The following is a 20,514-nucleotide window of genomic DNA, read 5'->3' as shown; positions in this document are numbered from 1 at the left end:
GCCTGGGTTAAATACATACATATAGCCTTAATGGCTATATGTGATGTATTTATTTGCCTCTAAGGTAATCTATATTGCTGCCCAGGGCGCCCCCCAGCAGCGCCCTGCACCCTCCGTGACCGAGATCAGTGAGCCGTGTAGCAACAATGGCGCACAGCTGCAGTGCTGTGCGCTACCTTCATGAAGACTGAGGAGTCTTCTGCCGCCTGTTTCCGGACCTCCGTTCTGCCGTTCTTCAGCGTCTGTAAGGGGGATCGGCGGCGCGGCTCCGGGACGAACCCCAGGCTGACCTGTGTTCCGACTCCCTCTGGAGCTCAGTGTCCAGTAGCCTAAGACTTCAATCCTCCTGCACGCAGGTGAGTTGCAAGTCTCTCCCCTAAGTCCCTCGTTGCAGTGATCCTGTCGCCAGCAGGAATCACTGATTAGAAACCTAAAAAAAAACTTTTCTAAACAGCTCTTTAAGAGAGCCACCTAGATTGCACCCTCTCGGACGGGCACAAAAACCTAACTGAGGCTTGGAGGAGGGTCATAGGGGGAGGAGCCAGTACACACCATGTGACCTAAAAGCTTTTTTAGATGTGCCCTGTCTCCTGCGGAGCCCGCTATTCCCCATGGTCCTGACGGAGTCCCCAGCATCCACTAGGACGTTAGAGAAAATACATCCATATAGCCCTGGGGGTTATATGTGATGTATTTTCGCCAGCCAAGGTGTTTTTATTGCTGCTCAGAGCGCCCCCCCCAGCGCCCTGCACCCTCAGTGACCGGAGTGTGAAGTGTGCCTGAGGAGCAATGGCGCACAGCTGCAGTGCTGTGCGCTACCTTGGTGAAGACTGATGTCTTCTGCCGCCGATTTTCCGGACCTCTTCTTGCTTCTGGCTCTGTAAGGGGGCCGGCGGCGCGGCTCTGGGACCGGACTCCGAGGCTGGGCCTGTGTTCGGTCCCTCTGGAGCTAAAATGGTGTCCAGTAGCCTAAGAAGCCCAAGCTGGCTGCAAGCAGGCAGGTTCGCTTCTTCTCCCCTTAGTCCCTCGATGCAGTGAGCCTGTTGCCAGCAGGTCTCACTGAAAATAAAAAACCTAAAACTAAACTTTTTCTAAGAAACTCAGGAGAGCCTCCTAGAATGCACCCTTCTCGGCCGGGCACAAAAATCTAACTGAGGCTTGGAGGAGGGTCATAGGGGGAGGAGCCAGTGCACACCAGGTAGTCCTAAAGCTTTACTTTTGTGCCCAGTCTCCTGCGGAGCCGCTGTTCCCCATGGTCCTTACGGAGTTCCCAGCATCCACTAGGAGAAAAAAAGAATTTGTTTCTAGTTTAGCAAAAATGTATACTAATGTAACATAACTAAATACTTGGTATGCCATGTAACGAATAAAGCATGCTCAATTTGGCAATTGCAGTGTCTTATAGCTACCATAGAAACAAGGCATTGTAAAAATCTAAAGCTGGGAATTGCTTAGTTTAGGGTTTCTTAAACTCTGTCCTCAAGGGACCTCAACACTGCAGGTTTTAATGGTATCCATGCTTACAATCAAGTGACTTAATTAGTACCTCAGTCAAATCAATTATACCATCTGTGCACAAACATGGATATCCATAAAACTTGAACTGTCGAGGTGCCTTGAGGATCAGGTTTGGGACACACTGGCTTAGCTAATGCTATTAATGATAAAGTATACAAAGTAGGAAACAATACACAAAGTTTGAGCACCACAGCAAACTCATTGTGAGATTACGGGTAGGGAACATCTGCAAGCTGCATTTACTGGCTGAACACACCATGAAGCTGCAACCCCATATTATTTATTGTTAATATCAATTTCAGTAACCTGTTCAAATAATTTAAGAACGAACAGTAGCAACCTATAAAGATGAAACCTAACACGTGTTGCAGGGGTGTAGGCATTTATATTACAAGTTTTCTACTGTCAAGAGAAAACCACCTAGAGATGGGATTGGTCTTGGGCTTCATTTTGAAACAGTACATTTATACTTCTCTATATATGTGAGATGAAATACATGTCAAAATGACTTACCTCCCAAGACCAGCAACACAATGAACTGCAATACAGCAGCCAGGTTCTTCACGAAATTTAGATTTTAGAAGGTTTAACCAATCATCTACAATCTGGTTAGAGGGTGGTGCACCATCATCAAAAGGCCAGTCCTTCATAGGGAAGAAAAAAATAATAAATAATAATAATAATAATAGTTCAGTATCATTACACTATAACTTTTGACTAAAGTATGCTCAAGCAAATTATATTTCCAAGTTTACACTTACCAGAACCTGAATGCCTTCTTTTTCAACTAGAGCAGTGTCATAAGTAGCTTCACACACTCTCACAACTGTGGTTACGCCATACTTTTTAAGCTCCTGTAAGGAAAAAACACACATTGGCAGAGTTTAAATGTAAAAAATTAATCCTTACAAAAACCATTCATTTAAGTTTAAAATCAAGCAGCAAAACAAGTCTCAAGTAAATATCTTAAGAGTAGATAGTAAATTGTGAATCTCTAATCCACTGAAACCAACTCTATGGTACTTCTTGTGAGCAATTTATACAATCTAACATTACAGGACTATACATTTTCTATATTCTAAATACAAAATATTGTTTTAAATAATGCATATAAACCACTGCTCTAGGGACTAGCTCACTAACTTTCTGCCTCAATAGCATGCAAAGAAAATTTTGCTTTTACATTATGGTAAACTCGGTGAGCTGAAGACACATAACCAAAACATTTTACAAGCATGTTCACTTGAGTTTGACACTCAAACACCAGTGTTCCAAACCTTTTATGGTGGTTAACCACTGGAATTAGGCAAAAGACCATATGAAAATGTCAAACTACACTGAAAGATGCATGTGAACTAAGCAGCAACTGAAACACTCCTTGTCCAGAAATACAACAAGCTGATGTGGGATTACTGGAATCAACCGTAAAGCAAACCTGTTATTAAAGGGTCTATTCAAGAAGCAGTGAAAAAAGTGGAGAAGTTGCCCATGGTATCTCCTTTACATTTTATAGAATGTACTTGTCAAAAGCATCTTTCAAAGCTGATTGGTTGCTTCTCCACTCTTCACTGCTTCATGAATAGACCCCTAACAATCATTTAAAACATGCTAGGTGGCCAAGGGGCCCAATGTCTTTAGTACATCATACTGAATATCACCTGACTTCAGCATGCCGGCTATTGGGATCCTGGCGCTCAGTATACCGGCGTCGGAATCCCGACAACTATTCTTCCTCTTGGGGGTCCACAACCCCCCTGGAGGGAGAGTAAATAGCGTGGTGCGCCATCGTGCCCTCAGCGTGGCAAGCGCAGCAAGGGGCTCAATTGCGCTCGCCCAGCTGTCGGTATGCCAGCATACCATACTACACCCACTGAAATCAACAAAGCATACATTAAAAAGCATATACTCCACTTGTGTTCAGAGGGTGTATGGAGATAAGTGATCATCACCACATGCATTTAGGCACATAACTGCAGACAGGTTCCATAGAACTACACAACCGATGAGAAACTAACATGGTCTCAAGTTAGGGGAACCTATGTTTATACAATCAAGTCTATTCAAATAAATGGAGAGGCGCTCAAGCTTATTTAAAGTGTCAAGTTATGATTAGGACACCTAAAGATGTCTGGTGGGAACAAAAAATATTGTAATATATGGGAGCAAATGTACATTTGCTCCCAAACACTGGAATACAGACAATAGTCAGACAAATTGGTTAAATCAATTTGATCCAAATTGATCCGAACAATCGTTTTGTCCATTATTCCAGAATTTGGGAGCACAGTTAATAGTAATTTGCTCTAATATATTACCAGATTGTTCCCACCGGGCCGATTGGAAAAATATCTTTAAGTGTGTACCCATGTTAAGAGAGTCCACCAGGACAGTCTAGAACAAAAATGCTTGGGACTTACCTCTAAGAATTTATTTAATGTTGCATTGGTGGGGTTGTGGGTGATAAGAAATCTCATGTTTTTGTAGGTTATCTCCACTGGAGCGGGGCGGTTCATTCGGGCCATTTTTATTGGAAAAAAAGTGGCAAATTAAAAACAAAAAGTTAATTGGAAAGGAATGCGTTTATAAACTGAAGTCGGCTTCACTCTACTCCACAAATTGCTCAGTGCTCGTTTGGATGGAAGCAATGAATGGAAAATAAGCCTCCTTACAAGTAGGAAATCTTCAATCCAGTAATACTGAGGCAAAACACATGCAGTGCACTGAGGTTTACCCCATTCAGATTTCAGCGCCTTACACAAAGTGTGCTGCCAAATTTAATCCAACACTTCTTGTCCAGGTTGACTGCTCTTAGGGGGGTTTCTTGGTGGAGTAGTAATGAATTTCTTTTACAGTTCACTTGTCTGCATAGAGGTCATGCTGTGCCTGGCAATAGTCTCCACTGCCCTTCAGAAACTCCATAAATGTGTGACCCAGAACACCACAGAACTGCTGTTGTAGAAAGAGCAAAAAAGGAACACATTAACACACTGCAAACTCAGATTAGATACAAATGTTTAGTACATTGATATATTTATTTCCAGTTATTTATAGAGCGCACACATTTTTCTCAGTGCTTTACAGAGAATATTTTGCCCATTCACATCAGTCCCAGCCCCAGTGGAGCTGACAATATCTATTCCCTACCACACACACTATAGTTTATTTTGTTGTGAGCAATTAGAACGTTATATTTGCAACACCTGCAGCGTACATGGTTTTGCCCATTAGAGAAAGATATTGCGAGTAACCCTGAATTAGGCCCTTAGTGAGGAAGAGAGAGACAGGAAGGGGACAGAATGGGAGAAAATAAGAATTTACTCACCGGTAATTCTATTTCTCGTAGTCCGTAGTGGATGCTGGGACTCCGTAAGGACCACGGGGAATAGCGGCTCCGCAGGAGACTGGGCACAACTATAAAGAAAGCTTTAAGTCTAACTGGTGTGCACTGGCTCCTCCCACTATGACCCTCCTCCAGACTTCAGTTAGGATACTGTGCCCGGAAGAGCTGACACAAGGAAGGATTTTGAATCCCGGGTAAGACTCATACCAGCCACACCGTATAACTCGTGATACAATACCCAGTTAACAGTATGATAACAACTGAGCCTCTCAGATGGCTCAACAATAACCCTTTAGTTAAGCAATAACTATATACAAGTATTGCAGACAATCCGCACTTGGGATGGGCGCCCAGCATCCACTACGGACTACGAGAAATAGAATTACCGGTGAGTAAATTCTTATGTTCTCTGACGTCCTAAGTGGATGCTGGGACTCCGTAAGGACCATGGGGATTATACCAAAGCTCCCAAACAGGCGGGAGAGTGTGAATTACTCTGCAGCACCGAATGGGCAAACTCTAGGTCCTCCTCAGCCCGGGTGTCAAACTTGTAGAATTTAGCAAACGTGTTTGACCCCGACCAAGTAGCTGCTCGGCAAAGTTGAAGAGCCGAGACCCCTCGGGCAGCCGCCCAAGAAGAGCCCACCTTCCTCGTGGAATGGGCTTTTACCGATTTAGGATGCGGCAGTCCAGCCGCAGAATGTGCAAGCTGAATCGTACTACAGATCCAGCGAGCAATAGTCTGCTTTGAAGCAGGTGCACCCAACTTGTTGGGCGCATACAGGATAAATAGCGAGTCAGTCTTTCTGACTCCAGCTGTCCTGGAAACATATTTTCAGGGCCCTGACTACATCCAACAACTTGGAAGCCTCCAAGTCTTTTGTAGCCGCAGGCACCACGATAGGTTGGTTCAGATGAAAAGCCGATACCACTTTAGGGAGAAACTGGGGACGAGTCCTCAATTCTGCCCTATCCATATGGAAAATCAGATAAGGGCTTTTACATGACAAAGCCGCCAATTCTGATACACGCCTGGCCGAAGCCAAGGCCAACAACATGACCACTTTCCACGTGAGATATTTCAAATCCACGGTTTTCAGTGGCTCAAACCAATGTGACTTTAGGAAATCCAACACCACGTTGAGATCCCAAGGTGCCACTGGAGGCACAAAAGGGGGCTGAATATGCAGCACGCCCTTAACAAAAGTTTGAACTTCAGGTAGTGAAGCCAGTTCTCTCTGGAAGAAAATCGACAGAGCCGAAATCTGGACCTTAATGGATCCCAATTTAAGGCCCATAGTCACCCCTGACTGTAGGAAGTGCAGGAAACGGCCCAGCTGAAATTCCTCCATTGGGGCCTTCCTGGCCTCACACCACGCAACATATTTTTGCCATATGCAGTGATAATGGTTTGCGGTTACTTCTTTCCTTGCTTTAATCAGCTTAGGAATTACTTCCTCCGGAATGCCATTTTCCTTCAGGATCCGGTGTTCAACCGCCATGCCGTCAAACGCAGCCGCGGTAAGTCTTGGAACAGACAGGGCCCCTGCTGCAGCAGGTCTTGTCTGAGCGGTAGAGGCCATGGGTCCTCAGATCATTTCTTGAAGTTCCGGGTACAAAGCTCTTCTTGGCCAATCCGGAACAATGAGTATAGTTCTTACTTCTCTTCTCCGTATTATCCTCAGTACCTTTGGTATGAGAGGAAGAGGAGGGAACACAAACCGACCGGTACACCCACGGTTTCACTAGAGCGTCCACAGCTATCGCCTGCGGGTCTCTTGACCTGGCGCAATACTTTTCTAGCTTTTTGTTTAGGCGGGACGCCATCATGTCCACCTGTGGCCTTTCCCAACGGTTTACAATCAGTTGGAAGACTTCTGGATGAAGTCCCCACTCTCCCGGGTGGAGGTCGTGCCTGCTGAGGAAGTCTGCTTCCCAGTTGTCCACTCCCGGAATGAACACTGCTGACAGTGCTAGCACGTGATTCTCCGCCCATCGGAGAATCCTTGTGGCTTCTGCCATTGCCATCCTGCTTCTTGTGCCGCCCTGTCTGTTTACATGGGTGACCGCCGTGATGTTGTCTGACTGAATCAGCACCGGCTGGTTTTGAAGCAGGGGTTTTGCTTGACTTAAAGCATTGTAAATGGCCCTTAGTTCCAGAATATTTATGTGTAGGCAAGTCTCCTGACTCGACCATTGTCCTTGGAAGTTTCTTCCCTGAGTGACTGCCCCCCAACCTCGGAGGCTTGCATCCGTGGTCACCAGGACCCAGTCCTGAATGCCGAATCTGCGGCCCTCGAGAAGATGAGCACTCTGCAGCCATCACAGCAGAGACACCCTGGCCCTCGGGGACAGGGTGATCAACCGATGCATCTGAAGATGCGATCCGGACCACTTGTCTAACAGATCCCACTGAAAGATCCTTGCATGGAACCTGCCGAAGGGAATTGCTTCGTAAGAAGCTACCATCTTTCCCAGGACTCGCGTGCAGTGATGCACAGACACCTGTTTTGGTTTCAGGAGGTCTCTGACCAGAGAGGACAACTCCTTAGCCTTCTCCTCCGGGAGAAACACCTTCTTCTGTTCTGAGTCCAGAATCATGCCCAAGAACAGCAGACGCGTCGTAGGAACCAGCTGCGACTTTGGGATATTCAGAATCCAGCCGTGCTGTTGTAGCACTTCCTGAGATAGTGCTACTCCGACCAACAACTGCTCCCTGGACCTTGCCTTTATAAAGGAGATCGTCCAAGTACGGGATAATTATAACTCCCTTCTTTCGAAGGAGTATCATCATTTCGGCCATTACCTTGGTAAATACCCTCGGTGCCGTGGACAGACCAAACGGCAACGTCTGGAATTGGTAATGGCAGTCCTGTACCACAAATCGGAGGTACTCCTGGTGAGGTGGGTAAATGGGGACATGTAGGTAAGCATCCTTGATGTCCAGTGACACCATAAAATCCCCCTCTTCCAGGCTTGCAATAACCGCCCTGAGCGATTCCATTTTGAACTTGAACTTCCTTATATAAGTGTTCAAGGATTTCAAATTTAGAATGGGTCTCACCGAACAGTCTGGTTTCAGTACCACAAACATTGTGGAATAGTAACCCCGTCCCTGTTGAAGGAGGGGAACTTTGATTATGACCTGCTGGAGGTACAGCTTGTGAATTGCCGCCAGTACTACCTCCCTTTCCTTGGGAGTAGCTGGCAAGGCTGATTTGAGGTAACGGCGAGGGGGAGACGTCTCGAACTCCAGCTTGAATTCCTGAGATACCACTTGTAGAACCCAGAGATCCACCTGTGAGCGAACCCACTGGTCGCTGAAGTTCCGTAGACGGCCCCCCCACCCTCTGACCCGTTTGCCTTTCTGGGGCCGAAAGGACTGTACTTGATAATACGGTGCTTTCTTAGGCTGTGAGGGAACCTGAGGTAAAAAAGTCGACTTCCCAGCTGTTGCTGTGGACACGAGGTCCGAGAGACCGTCCCCAAACAATTCCTCACCCTTATAAGGCAAAACTTCCATGTGCCTTTTAGAATCAGCATCACCTGTCCACTGCCGAGTCCATAATACTCTCCTGGCAGAAATGGACATTGCATTAATTCTAGATGCCAGCCGGCAAATGTCCCTCTGTGCATCCCTCATATATAAGACTACGTCTTTAATATGCTCTATGGTTAGCAAAATAGTATCCCTGTCAAGGGAATCAATGTTATCTGACAGGGAATCAGACTATGCTGCTGCAGCACTACACATCCATGCTGAAGCAATAGCAGGTCTCAGTATAGTACCTGAGTGTGCATACACAGACTTCAGGATAGCCTCCTGCTTTCTATCTGCAGGCTCCTTTAAGGCGGCCGTATCCTGAGACGGCAGTGCCACCTTTTTTGATAAGCGTGTGAGCGCCTTGTCCACCCTAGGGGATGTCTCCCAGCGTAACCTATCCGTTGGCGGGAAAGGGTACGCCATTAGTAACCGCTTAGAAATCACTAATTTCTTATCTGGGGAACACCACGCTTCTTCACACAATTCATTTAACTCATCTGATGGGGGAAAAGTCACTGGCTGCTTTTTCTCCCCAAACATAATACCCTTTTTTGTGGTAACCGGGTTAATGTCAGAAATGTGCAACACATTTTTCATAGCCGTAATCATGCATCGGATGGCCCTTGTGGATTGTACATTTGTCTCATCCTCGTCGATACTGGAGTCAGACTCCGTGTCGACATCTGTGTCTGCCATCTGAGGTAGCAGGCGTTTTTGAGCCCCTGATTGCCTCTGAGACGCTTGGGCAGGCGCGGGCTGAGATGCCGGCTGTCCCAAAGCGGTTACGTCATCGAACCTTTTATGCAAGGAGTTGACACTGTCGGTTGATACATTCCACATATCCATCCACTATGGCGTCCGCCACGCAGGGGGCGACATCACACTTATAGGCTCCTGCTCCGCCTCCACGTAAGCGTCCTCATCAAACATGTCGACACAGCCGTACCGACACACCGCACACAAAGTCCTTTGGGGAGACAGAGTATGCCAGCACACACCAGAGCGCTATATAACAAAGGGATTTACACTAATACAAAGTGAATTTTTCCCCCCAATAGCTGCTTATATCACCTTTTGCGCCTAAATTTATGTGCCCCCCCTCTCTTTTTTACCCTTTCCGTAGTGTATACTGTAGGGGAGAGCCTGGGGAGCGTCCTTCCAGCGGAGCTGTGAAGAGAAAATGGCGCTGGCTGTGCTGAGGAAGATAGCCCCGCCCCTTCAGCGGCGGGCTTCTCACGCTTTTTTAATAATATTTATGGCGGGGGATCAGGCACATATACAGTTTATAACTGTATTATGTGCATTTTGCCAACTAAGGTATACAAATTGCAGCCCAGGGCGCCCCCCCCCCCCCAGCGCCCTGCTCCCCCACCAGTGACCGGAGCGTGTGGTGTGCTGTGGGAGCAATGGCGCACAGCTGCAGTGCTGTGCGCTACCTTATTGAAGACCGGAGTCTTCAGCCGCCGATTTTCTCCTGGAATCTTCCGTCTTCTGGCTCTGCAAGCGGGACGGCGGCGCGGCTCCGGGAACAGACGATCGAGGTCGGGCCCTGTGTTCGATCCCTCTGGAGCTAATGGTGTCCAGTAGCCTTAGAAGCACAAGCTAGCTGCAAGCAGGTAGGTTTGCTTCTCTCCCCTAAGTCCCTCGTAGCAGTGAGTCTGTTGCCAGCAGATCTCACTGAAAATAAAAAAACCTAACAAATACTTTCTTTTCTAGTAAGCTCAGGAGAGCCCACTAGGTGCATCCAGCTCTGGCCGGGCACAGATTCTAACTGAGGTCTGGAGGAGGGGCATAGAGGGAGGAACCAGTGCACACCAGATATAGTACCTAATCTTTCTTTTAAGAGTGCCCAGTCTCCTGCGGAGCCCGTCTATTCCCCATGGTCCTTACGGAGTACCCAGCATCCACTAGGACGTCAGAGAAAACACGGGTAAATGCACTCCCCCACGGATTTACCCTTTTTTTTTTAGAGCTAGTGGAAAAGGGGTATTAGTCTTCACTCTAGGATGTTTTAGCAGGGCAGGGCATCCTGCTCAGTTCAAACAGCCGAGTTAATAGATGCCATGCGCACAGCATCTATTCACATTAAAGGGAGATTGGGGGGGGGGGGGGGGGGGGGGGGAAGCACAGCATGGTACACCTTCACCAATGATGCGGACAGCAGGGGCACATCCCTATTAGTGACAGTGCGAGGGCCGCATCACTCCCCCCCCCCCCCCCCCCCCCCGCGCATCAGCCGTGCTCCCCTTTTTGAAAGCGCACACCAGTACCTCCCCAGCAATTGCAGCATCCTGCACGCATGCTACAGCGAACACTAGTGTTCGTTTTGTTGGGAACCAATTAATCTACCAGTATATTTTTGGATTGTGGGAGGAAACCAACACAAGCACAAGAAAAACACAGTTATGGCCATAGTGGGAAAGAAACCCGTGAACTCATTTCTTTATAATAAGTTAATAAATTGTTTATTTTCCATATGTTAATTTGTTAGGCAAAGCTAGAAGATGAACCACTGAGGTTTCACCTAATACCCCTTTCACATCGCACTGAAAACCCGGTACCGACACGGCATATTGCAGTGTCTAAACGGGTCCGTGTGCGATGTGAAAGGTCCAATTGTGAATTAGCGGGTCGCCTGACCCGGTAAAAAAGAAGGGTTTTACCCGGGTTGATTACCGGGTCAGGTGCGGTGTGAATGGGAGCCGTGTCGATGCGACACGGTTCCCATTCACAGCATAGGGAGAGGCGGCACAGGAGATAAGCTCATCTCCCAGCGCCGCCTCCACCCCCGCTGCTCCCTCCGCTGCTCTGGCAACCGACCCGGTATATTGCCGGGTCGGAAAGCCAGCAGCGGAGCGCAAATGCCGGATCCCACCCGGTAAGTACATGTTTGTCTTACCGGGTAGGATCCGGCATTTGCGGTGTGAATGTGGGATAAGTCATTAGGGAAGTATATTAACTAACATACAGTATATCGGGTGTAAAGAAAACAACTTTTTATTTTGTTAAATGTATGCAAATAGAGACAAATGATAGACAAAGCTCCAGAGCGGGCAATTTTTTTTTACACCTTATGGGGAAAATAAAAATATTAGAGATATAGATACAGGTTGAGTATCCCATATCCAAATATTCCGAAATACGGAATATTCCGAAATACGGACTTTGTTGAGTGAGAGTGAGATAGTGAAACCTTTGTTTTCTGATGGCTCAATGTACACAAACTTTGTTTAATACACAAAGTTATTAAAAATATTGTATTAAATGACCTTCAGGCTGTGTGTATAAGGTGTATATGAAACAAATGAATTGTGTGAATGTACACACTTTGTTTAATGCACAAAGTTATAAAAAATATTGGCTAAAATGACCTTCAGGCTGTGTGTATAAGGTGTATATGAAACGTAAATGCATTCTGTGCTTAGACTTGGGTCCCATCACCATGATCTCTCATTATGGTATGCAATTATTCCAAAATACGGAAAAATCCCATATCCAAAATACCCCTGGTCCCGAGCATTTTGGATAAGGGAGACTCAACCTGTATCTATCACACCAGTACAGTATATTGCTGCCTGACAAACTTTTCAAAAGCCTCTCTACTAAGATCCTTCTTGTGTTAGCTAAAAAATGACTACTAATGGTAAACTCAGAATTATTACCAGCATGTAAATGAGTAACGGGATGGAAACGATCTCAGATACCCAGCCAAGCTATTATGTTGGATTTTTGAAAGCATACATGCACCAAAATAGGCAGCAATTTCCCAAAAGTGTAAGCACTAATCACACTCCAACTAAACAAAACCACAATTCGTTTTGCAAATAACCTATCCACCTACAACTACACAAAGCCAAGTCATTAACAGTTTGAAGGTTAACTGCCACCATAAGGTCTTACATGAGGCATTACATGTTTTTACCATCACATACAATAACGTTTAACACGATGCGGTCTCAAGCTGAATGACAGAGGGATCTATTAAGTAGGGAAAAGAGTGGAGAAGTTAGCCAGTGGAGAAGTTGCCCATGGCAACCAAGCAAACACTATAATTTAACACAGTATGCAAATTATAAATGTTACTTAAATGCTGGTTAGTTGCCATGGGCAACTTCCCCAATGCTTCATAAATAGACCCCTAAATCCAACAAATCAAGAGAACAGTAGGGAAATCAATAAAGCCTTGTAAAGAGTGAAGTTGCCCATAGCAACCATTCTACCTAGCAGTTAATAGAATGTTATACATTCTGGCTACAGTAGAAGCTGATTGAAGATGCACATAGCAACATCTCTTTAGAAGGCTTTATAGAAATATTAGGTGCGACAAATCAATGACATGGCCTACTCTGATATAATGGGTACATATATTACTAATAACATGCAAGAAAAGGCATTAAACGTTAGGACAGGAAGAAAATCATCGAAGGGGGAAAAAACCCAGCTGAAGAAAGATGGCAGAACAGCCACGGCGAGACAGCGGTGGGTGCAGAGACACTGCCGCCCGCAGCACAGAGCGCAGGTAGAGGAACATGACGGCTCTGTACCGGAGAGAGCGAGGCTCCCACGCAGCAATGTGTCACCGTCGTCTATAAAGGGACACTGGGTGGGGCGCGGGAGAATCGTGACAAAACGAGGCTCACACTGTACGATACCATAGGGAAGGAGCGTAACGTTACGGGCGGCCAGAGTCGGATACTTACAGGGCTATGCTTACTCATTGAAGATTGTATCTTAATCATACAGCCGGTTCCTAGGAAGAAGCGGAGCAGCCAGGCGGCGGACGGTGATGGAGCATACAGCAGTCGGCTGTTTCCCGTTGCTAGGGCGTCTTGTGGTGGGCTCCTATGACGGGCTAGATGCGGCCCCAACCTCCTTTCTCTAGCTTCTCCTCCGTGACCACTACACAGCATGGAACGCAGCTCACGCACAGTGACGCCTGGCCGCCTACGTCACACAGCCGCTATTATATACTGCATGTGACGCGTCACACTCTCCGGCCAATCACAGCGCAGCTCGTTGCCAGGAGAAGGGAGTTACGGCGGGAGACGTGCTTCTTTGACGTCAATCCGCTAAAAGCCGGTGCGAACCAGTTGAAGAATCAAAGTGCCCACGTCGTGTATAATGGGGGAGGGGCGCTGCGGAGGTGGAAGAGAGCGAGTGATTTCTTTGAGTACCAGCAATATTCTGTACACCCAGCGCAGTCCCTACGTGTAATGTACATATATAGTAGATCTATAGATACAGAGACAGATGAATATACTAATCTGCTTTGAAAAAACTAGTCTAGGGAGATTCTAACAGACCTTCCATCTAGATTCCATCAGGTACAAAATGCGCTGCTCGAAGACTTACCAAAGCAATGGACGCCCATCAGAGCAACTCAGTTGTTGCGCTGGTGACCTTTACTTTATACGCTCCAAAATGGGTGGTCTTCAGTATGCCGACTATCGGGATCCCAGCACACAGTATACCGGCGCCGGAATCCCGACAGCCGGCATGCCGATAGATATTCTCCCTCGCGGGGGTCCACGCCCCTCCTGGAGGGAGAATAAATAGCGTGCCACCGTGCCCGCAGTGTGGTGAGCGTAGCGAGCCCGCAAGGGGCTCATTTACGCTCGCCACGCTGTCGGTATGCCGGCGGTCGGGCTCCCGGCGCCGGTATGCTGCTCGCCGGGAGCCCGGCCGCCGGCATACCATACTACACCCCTCCAAAATAGATGGGGTTTTAGCCGGGAATAACGTGGCTGGTTAGGGCACCTAAACCACGGACTTTGCACACATTTGTTTTCGCAAGAACAAATGACATCCCCATGGTTAATGGGCATCTAAACGAAGCAACAATTGAATTGCTCTGGTTTTCACACGTAGTGGTAGGTGCGGGGGAAAACAATTGAATGGTCCCCCCCTCCCCTCTCCACCCCATTCACCTCTTTAGCGTACAATATGTGATAATTAGACATCACCTGGGATGGCATCAGCACTAATTGGTAAAAGTTACAGACCTCAAGGTCCCAATGCTTTTCTCCCAAATACACATCAGCATACATGAATTGTCTCCCAAATATTAAGATGTTTATGTAAGGGTGGTATTCATGTGACCGCCGGTCAGCTGACCGACAGTTACATGACCTCCTCCATGAGCCCGACGGCTCACTATCCGGATGGTCGGCATGCCGACCAAAAGGGACTATTTCCACTCGTGGGTGTCCACGACACCCATAGAGTGGGAATAGAACCCGTGGCGACCGCAGGTTGTCACCGAGCCCGCAAGGGGCTTGCTGCACTCGCCCCTCCCCGCCAAGATCCCGGCGTCGGTATGCTGCCGGGATCCCGGCGTCGGTAAGGTGACCGGCGGTCACCAGTACTACACCCTTATGTAATAGGGTCCCGCAGCGTTGCTAAAGAAATCCGGTTGTAGCCTGGAAAACAGCAAATCTCCATGTGCGTTTAGTAATAGAATGACCCTGACTACTCAAGAAGCTGTCATTCTATAACATTCCACACTGACACATACAAGTCATATTTTAGCCTTCAGAGAGACTACAGGGAACATTAATACAAAATTGCTGGAGTGCAGTGTCTCGATGCAGAGGACCACATATTTTTCTCTGACGTCCTAGTGGATGCTGGGTACTCCGTAAGGACCATGGGGAATAGACGGGCTCCGCAGGAGACTGGGCACTCTTAAAAGAAAGATTAGGTACTACATCTGGTGTGCACTGGCTCCTCCCTCTATGCCCCTCCTCCAGACCTCAGTTAGAATCTGTGCCCGGCCAGAGCTGGATGCACCTAGTGGGCTCTCCTGAGCTTACTAGAAAAGAAAGTATTTGTTAGGTTTTTTATTTTCAGTGAGATCTGCTGGCAACAGACTCACTGCTACGAGGGACTTAGGGGAGAGAAGCAAACCTACCTGCTTGCAGCTAGCTTGTGCTTCTAAGGCTACTGGACACCATTAGCTCCAGAGGGATCGAACACAGGGCCCGACCTCGATCGTCCGTTCCCGGAGCCGCGCCGCCGTCCCGCTTGCAGAGCCAGAAGACGGAAGATTCCAGGAGAAAATCGGCGGCTGAAGACTCCGGTCTTCAATAAGGTAGCGCACAGCACTGCAGCTGTGCGCCATTGCTCCCACAGCACACCACACGCTCCGGTCACTGGTGGGTGCAGGGCACTGGGGGGGGGGGGGGGGCGCCCTGGGCTGCAATATGTATATTTTACTTGGCAAAATGCACATAATACAGTTTTAAACTGTATATGTGCCTAATACCCGCCATAAATATTATTAAAAAAGCGGGAGAAGCCCGCCGCTGAAGGGGCGGGGCTATCTTCCTCAGCACAGCCAGCGCCATTTTCTCTTCACAGCTCCGCTGGAAGGACGCACCCCAGGCTCTCCCCTGCAGTATACACTACGGAAAGGGTAAAAAAGAGAGGGGGGGGCACATAAATTTAGGCGCAAAAGGTGATATAAGCAGCTATTGGGGGGAAAATTCACTTTGTATTAGTGTAAATCCCTCTGTTATATAGCGCTCTGGTGTGTGCTGGCATACTCTCTCTCTGTCTCCCCAAAGGACTTTGTGGGTTCCTGTCCTCAGTCAGAGCATTCCCTGTGTGTGTGTGCGGTGTGTCGGTACGGCTGTGTCGACATGTTTGATGACGATGCTTACGTGGAGGCGGAGCAGGAGCCGATAAGTGTGATGTCGCCCCCTGCGGGGCCGACACCAGAGTGGATGGATATGTGGAAGGTATTAACCGACAGTGTCAACTCCTTGCATAAAAGGTTCGATGACGTAACAGCTTTGGGACAGCCGGCATCTCAGCCCGCGCCTGCCCAAGCGTCTCAGAGGCCATCAGGGGCTCAAAAACGCCCGCTACCTCAGATGGCAGACACAGATGTCGACACGGAGTCTGACTCCAGTGTCGACGAGGATGAGACAAATGTACAATCCACAAGGGCCATCCAATGCATGATTACGGCTATGAAAAATGTGTTGCACATTTCTGACATTAACCCGGTTACCACTAAAAAGGGTATTATGTTTGGGGAGAAAAAGCAGCCAGTGACTTTTCCCCCATCTGATGAGTTAAATGAATTGTGTGAAGAAGCGTGGTGTTCCCCAGATAAGAAATTAGTGATTTCTAAGCGGTTACTAATGGCGTACCCTTTCCCACCAACGGACAGGTTGCGTTGGGAAACATCCCCTAGGGTGGACAAGGCGCTCACACGCTTATCAAAAAAGGTGGCACTGCCGACTCAGGATACGGCCGCCTTAAAGGAGCCTGCAGATAGAAAGCAGGAGGCTATCCTGAAGTCTGTGTATACACACTCAGGTACTATACTGAGACCTGCTATTGCTTCAGCATGGATGTGTAGTGCTGCAGCAGCATGGTCTGATTCCCTGTCAGATAACATTGATTCCCTTGACAGGGATACTATTTTGCTAACCATAGAGCATATTAAAGACGTAGTCTTATATATGAGGGATGCACAGAGGGACATTTGCCGGCTGGCATCTAGAATTAATGCAATGTCCATTTCTGCCAGGAGAGTATTATGGACTCGGCAGTGGACAGGTGATGCTGATTCTAAAAGGCACATGGAAGTTTTGCCTTATAAGGGTGAGGAATTGTTTGGGGACGATCTCTCGGACCTCGTATCCACAGCTACAGCTGGGAAGTCGACTTTTTTACCTCAGGTTCCCTCACAGCCTAAGAAGCACCGTATTATCAAGTACAGCCCTTTCGGCCCCAGAAAGGCAAGCAGGTCAGAGGCGCGTCCTTTCTGCCCAGAGGCAGGGGTAGAGGGAAAACGCTGCACCAGACAGCCATTTCCCAGGAACAAAAATCCACCCCTGCTTCCACTAAGTCCACCGCATGACGCTGGGGCTCCACAGGTGGAGCCAGGTGCGGTGGGGGCCCGTCTCCGGATCTTCAGCGACCAGTGGGTTCGCTCACAGGTGGATCTCTGGGTTCTACAAGTGGTATCTCAGGGATACAAGCTAGAGTTCGAGACGTCTCCCCCTCGCCGTTACCTCAAATCAGCCTTGCCAGCTACTCCCAAGGAAAGGGAGGTAGTACTGGCGGTGTCACGATCCGGGTATCTGGACGCCATTTCTTACCCATCAGATGCCTCCTAAGGCTGGCTCAGCGCTCCAGGACCGGATCCCATCTGTTATCCTAATGTTCACATTCCTGCATCCTCTCCTGTCTCTCTGAGACGCTGTCACAGTAACGCCTTATTACATCTGGCATGGCGTCTCCCGCGGCCTCCGCCGCCGTCCCTGAGCTTCTGCATGCAGAGTGTCAGAGTGGCGATTACGTCAGCCGCGGCCTCCGCTGTGTCCGCGTGGTTGGATGTGCACTTGTCAGCCTGGCGTCTCCTGTCTCCAGTGGCCGGCGCCGCCATTACTGTTTTCATTACCACATGGATTACAAACCAAACTTCCCTCCAAGTGTCTGCATGGGCGCAGCCATCTTGGATTCTGTCAGCTGATCATTTCCACCAATCTGTTCTCAGTATTGATAATCTGCATAATTGCCTAGCCAATCCCTTCCTTGCTGCAGGTATAAATACACTGTGCCTGAGCAAGGAAGGCGTCAGTGCTTTGGTTGTCAAACCTAGTTCCTGTTTGTCTCTCTCCTGTGATTGTCTTCCAGGTTCCAGCTCCTGTCTCAAGACTTCCACCATAGAGACCCGCACCAGCATTCCACCTGCGGTGTAGCCTGACTCTCCAATCCATTGTGGATTCATCTGTTTCCAGCTACAACATTTCCTGCTTCCAGCTCAGCTTCCAGCAGAGTACAGCTTCCCTTAAAGGGCCGGTGTCCTTTCTACACTTTACCACTCTCCACCGGTATTATTATTTCTCCGCTCTCAAGTTCTACATTTCAGTTCATATTTCATCGCTCCCAAGTTCATTTATTATTTAACTGGTTCCAGCCAGTATCCACTCCGTGCTAACAACAGTCTGGTTCCAGCCAGTAACCACAGCAGCTGTTTTACCTTCAGCAACCCAGCTTTTCCTGGAACACCAGCTGGCACAATCCTGGGTTATCTCCATTGCTACAGTCGGGCCTGGTAAGGACTTTCCATCTAGAAGATCATAAGAACTATCTCACACTACCAGTGCCCTGTGGCTCCTGCCATCCTGTAGTACCCAGGAACTGTATTTATTATTTGCTGACTTTTACGTTTTCTTTTACTGCTGCTGTGTTGCGGAGTTGTCATAATAAACATCATTGACTTTTATCTAAGTTGTCGTGGTCACGCCTTCGGGCAGTTATTATTCATGTTACTTACATGTCCAGGGGTCTGATACAACCTCCCAGGTTCCGGTACATCTCAGCCCCTACAACTGAGGCTGCCTCCCGTCAGCTCAGGCCCTCAGTTGTGACAGTAAGCACTGACCTAATGAATCCAGCCGGAGACCAGGATCAAGCGGCCAGGCCGATGCAAGAACTGGCAGCCCGACTAGAACATCAGGAGGCTGCACAGGGCCACATCATCCGCTGTCTCCAGGATCTCTCTACTCGGCTGGATGGGATTCAGACAACTCTCCGTGGATCAGGCGCATCTGGTGCGTCAACCACAGTGACTCCAGCTATAACCCCACCCACCTTACCCATTTCTGCTCCACGTCTTCATCTTCCAACGCCAGCAAAATTTGACGGATCTCCAAGATTCTGCAGGGGATTTCTCAACCAGTGTGAGATTCAGTTTGAGCTACAACCTGGCAATTTTCCCAGTGACCGTACAAAAATTGCCTACATCATCTCTCTTCTCAGTGGCTCCGCCCTTGACTGGGCATCACCGTTATGGGAGAGGTCCGACACCCTGCTATCTTCTTACACTGCATTCGTGTCAACATTCAGGCGCATCTTCGACGAGCCAGGCCGGGTAACCTCAGCTTCATCCGAGATTCTCCGTTTACGCCAGGGGTCACGTACTGTAGGACAATATCTGATACAGTTCCAGATCCTGGCATCCGAACTGGCATGGAACGACGAGGCCCTGTATGCTGCATTCTGGCATGGCTTATCTGAGCTTATTAAAGATGAGTTAGCTACCAGAGACTTACCTTCTAAGTTAGATGAGCTAATCTCACTCTGCACGAAAGTTGATTTACGTTTCAGAGAGAGAGCAACTGAGCGTGGAAGATCATCTGCTCCAAAATCTTCTGCTCCTCCTCCTCGTCAACTGTCACCATCTAAAGATGAGCCCATGCAAATTGTCCGTTCCCGTTTAACTCCTGCTGAGCGCCGAAGACGTCTCTCTGAGTCTCTTTGTCTTTACTGTGCAGCTCCGTCTCACACCATCAATGCCTGTCCCGAACGTCCGGGAAAACTCCAAACCCTAGCTCGCCCAGGAGAGGGCCGGCTAGGAGTAATGATCTCCTCTCCATCTCCTCATGATTGTAATCTCCCAGTCTCGCTTCAAGTTGCTCAACGTTATCGGAACGTCATTGCTCTCCTTGATTCCGGAGCAGCTGGGAACTTTATTACTGAAGCCTATGTTAAACGGTGGTCCCTACCCACCGAGAGACTTCCTTCCTCCTTTTCCTTAACTGCCGTGGATGGCAGTAAAATTTTTGATACTGTTATTGCTCTAAGGACTCTACCAGTTCGTCTGAGAGTGGGAGTTCTTCATTCCGAACTTATTTCACTTTTAGTGATTCCAAGAGCCACACATCCTGTGGTCCTGGGCCTTCCATGGCTCCGTCTTCACAATCCTACAATTGATTGGACGACTACGCAAATCCTGGCATGGGGTTCCTCCTGTGCAGAGACATGTTTGTTTAAAGTATTGCCTGTCTGTTCTTCCTCCCCCAGGTCGTCTGATGTTCCACCTCCTCCATATCAAGATTTCACGGATGTGTTCAGTAAAGCTTCTGCTGATATCCTTCCTCCTCATAGAGAATGGGACTGCCCGATTGATCTCGTTCCAGGGAAGGTTCCACCTCGAGGCCGAACTTATCCGTTGTCTCTGCCTGAGACGCATTCTATGGAGGAATACATTAAAGAGAACCTAGCAAAGGGGTTCATTCGACCTTCTTCTTCCCCAGCCGGCGCAGGCTTCTTTTTTGTAAAAAAGAAAGATGGTGGTCTGCGGCCGTGCATC

General features: G+C 48.2%; 2 protein-coding genes across 2 annotated transcripts in view; both read right to left on the bottom strand.

The window, feature by feature from the left end:
- Positions 1-4,040, bottom strand: part of PTP4A1 (protein tyrosine phosphatase 4A1) — a 33,235-nt gene extending 29,195 nt beyond the window's left edge. The window contains exons 1-3 of the mRNA XM_063916744.1: positions 3,936-4,040; positions 2,280-2,372; positions 2,032-2,162 (exon numbers count right to left, since the gene is read on the bottom strand). Coding sequence (XP_063772814.1) covers positions 2,032-2,162; positions 2,280-2,372; positions 3,936-4,040 — 329 coding nt within the window. The remainder of the gene's footprint in view (positions 1-2,031; positions 2,163-2,279; positions 2,373-3,935) is intronic.
- A 331-nt stretch (positions 4,041-4,371) lies between these two features.
- LOC134909650 (uncharacterized) lies at positions 4,372-13,350 on the bottom strand. Its single transcript, XM_063916745.1, has 2 exons — positions 13,103-13,350; positions 4,372-4,467 (listed from the first exon to the last, which is right to left on the bottom strand). The coding sequence occupies exons 1-2, from the start codon at positions 13,310-13,312 to the stop codon at positions 4,372-4,374; spliced, it is 306 nt and encodes a 101-aa protein (XP_063772815.1). The 5' UTR covers positions 13,313-13,350.
- Positions 13,351-20,514: the final 7,164 nt, after the last annotated feature.

The sequence above is a fragment of the Pseudophryne corroboree genome, chromosome 4 (assembly GCF_028390025.1).
Source record: "Pseudophryne corroboree isolate aPseCor3 chromosome 4, aPseCor3.hap2, whole genome shotgun sequence".
NCBI classification, from domain to species: domain Eukaryota; kingdom Metazoa; phylum Chordata; class Amphibia; order Anura; family Myobatrachidae; genus Pseudophryne; species Pseudophryne corroboree.
Note: the sequence above shows the minus strand (reverse complement) of the source record. Positions and strands in the feature narration are given on the sequence as shown.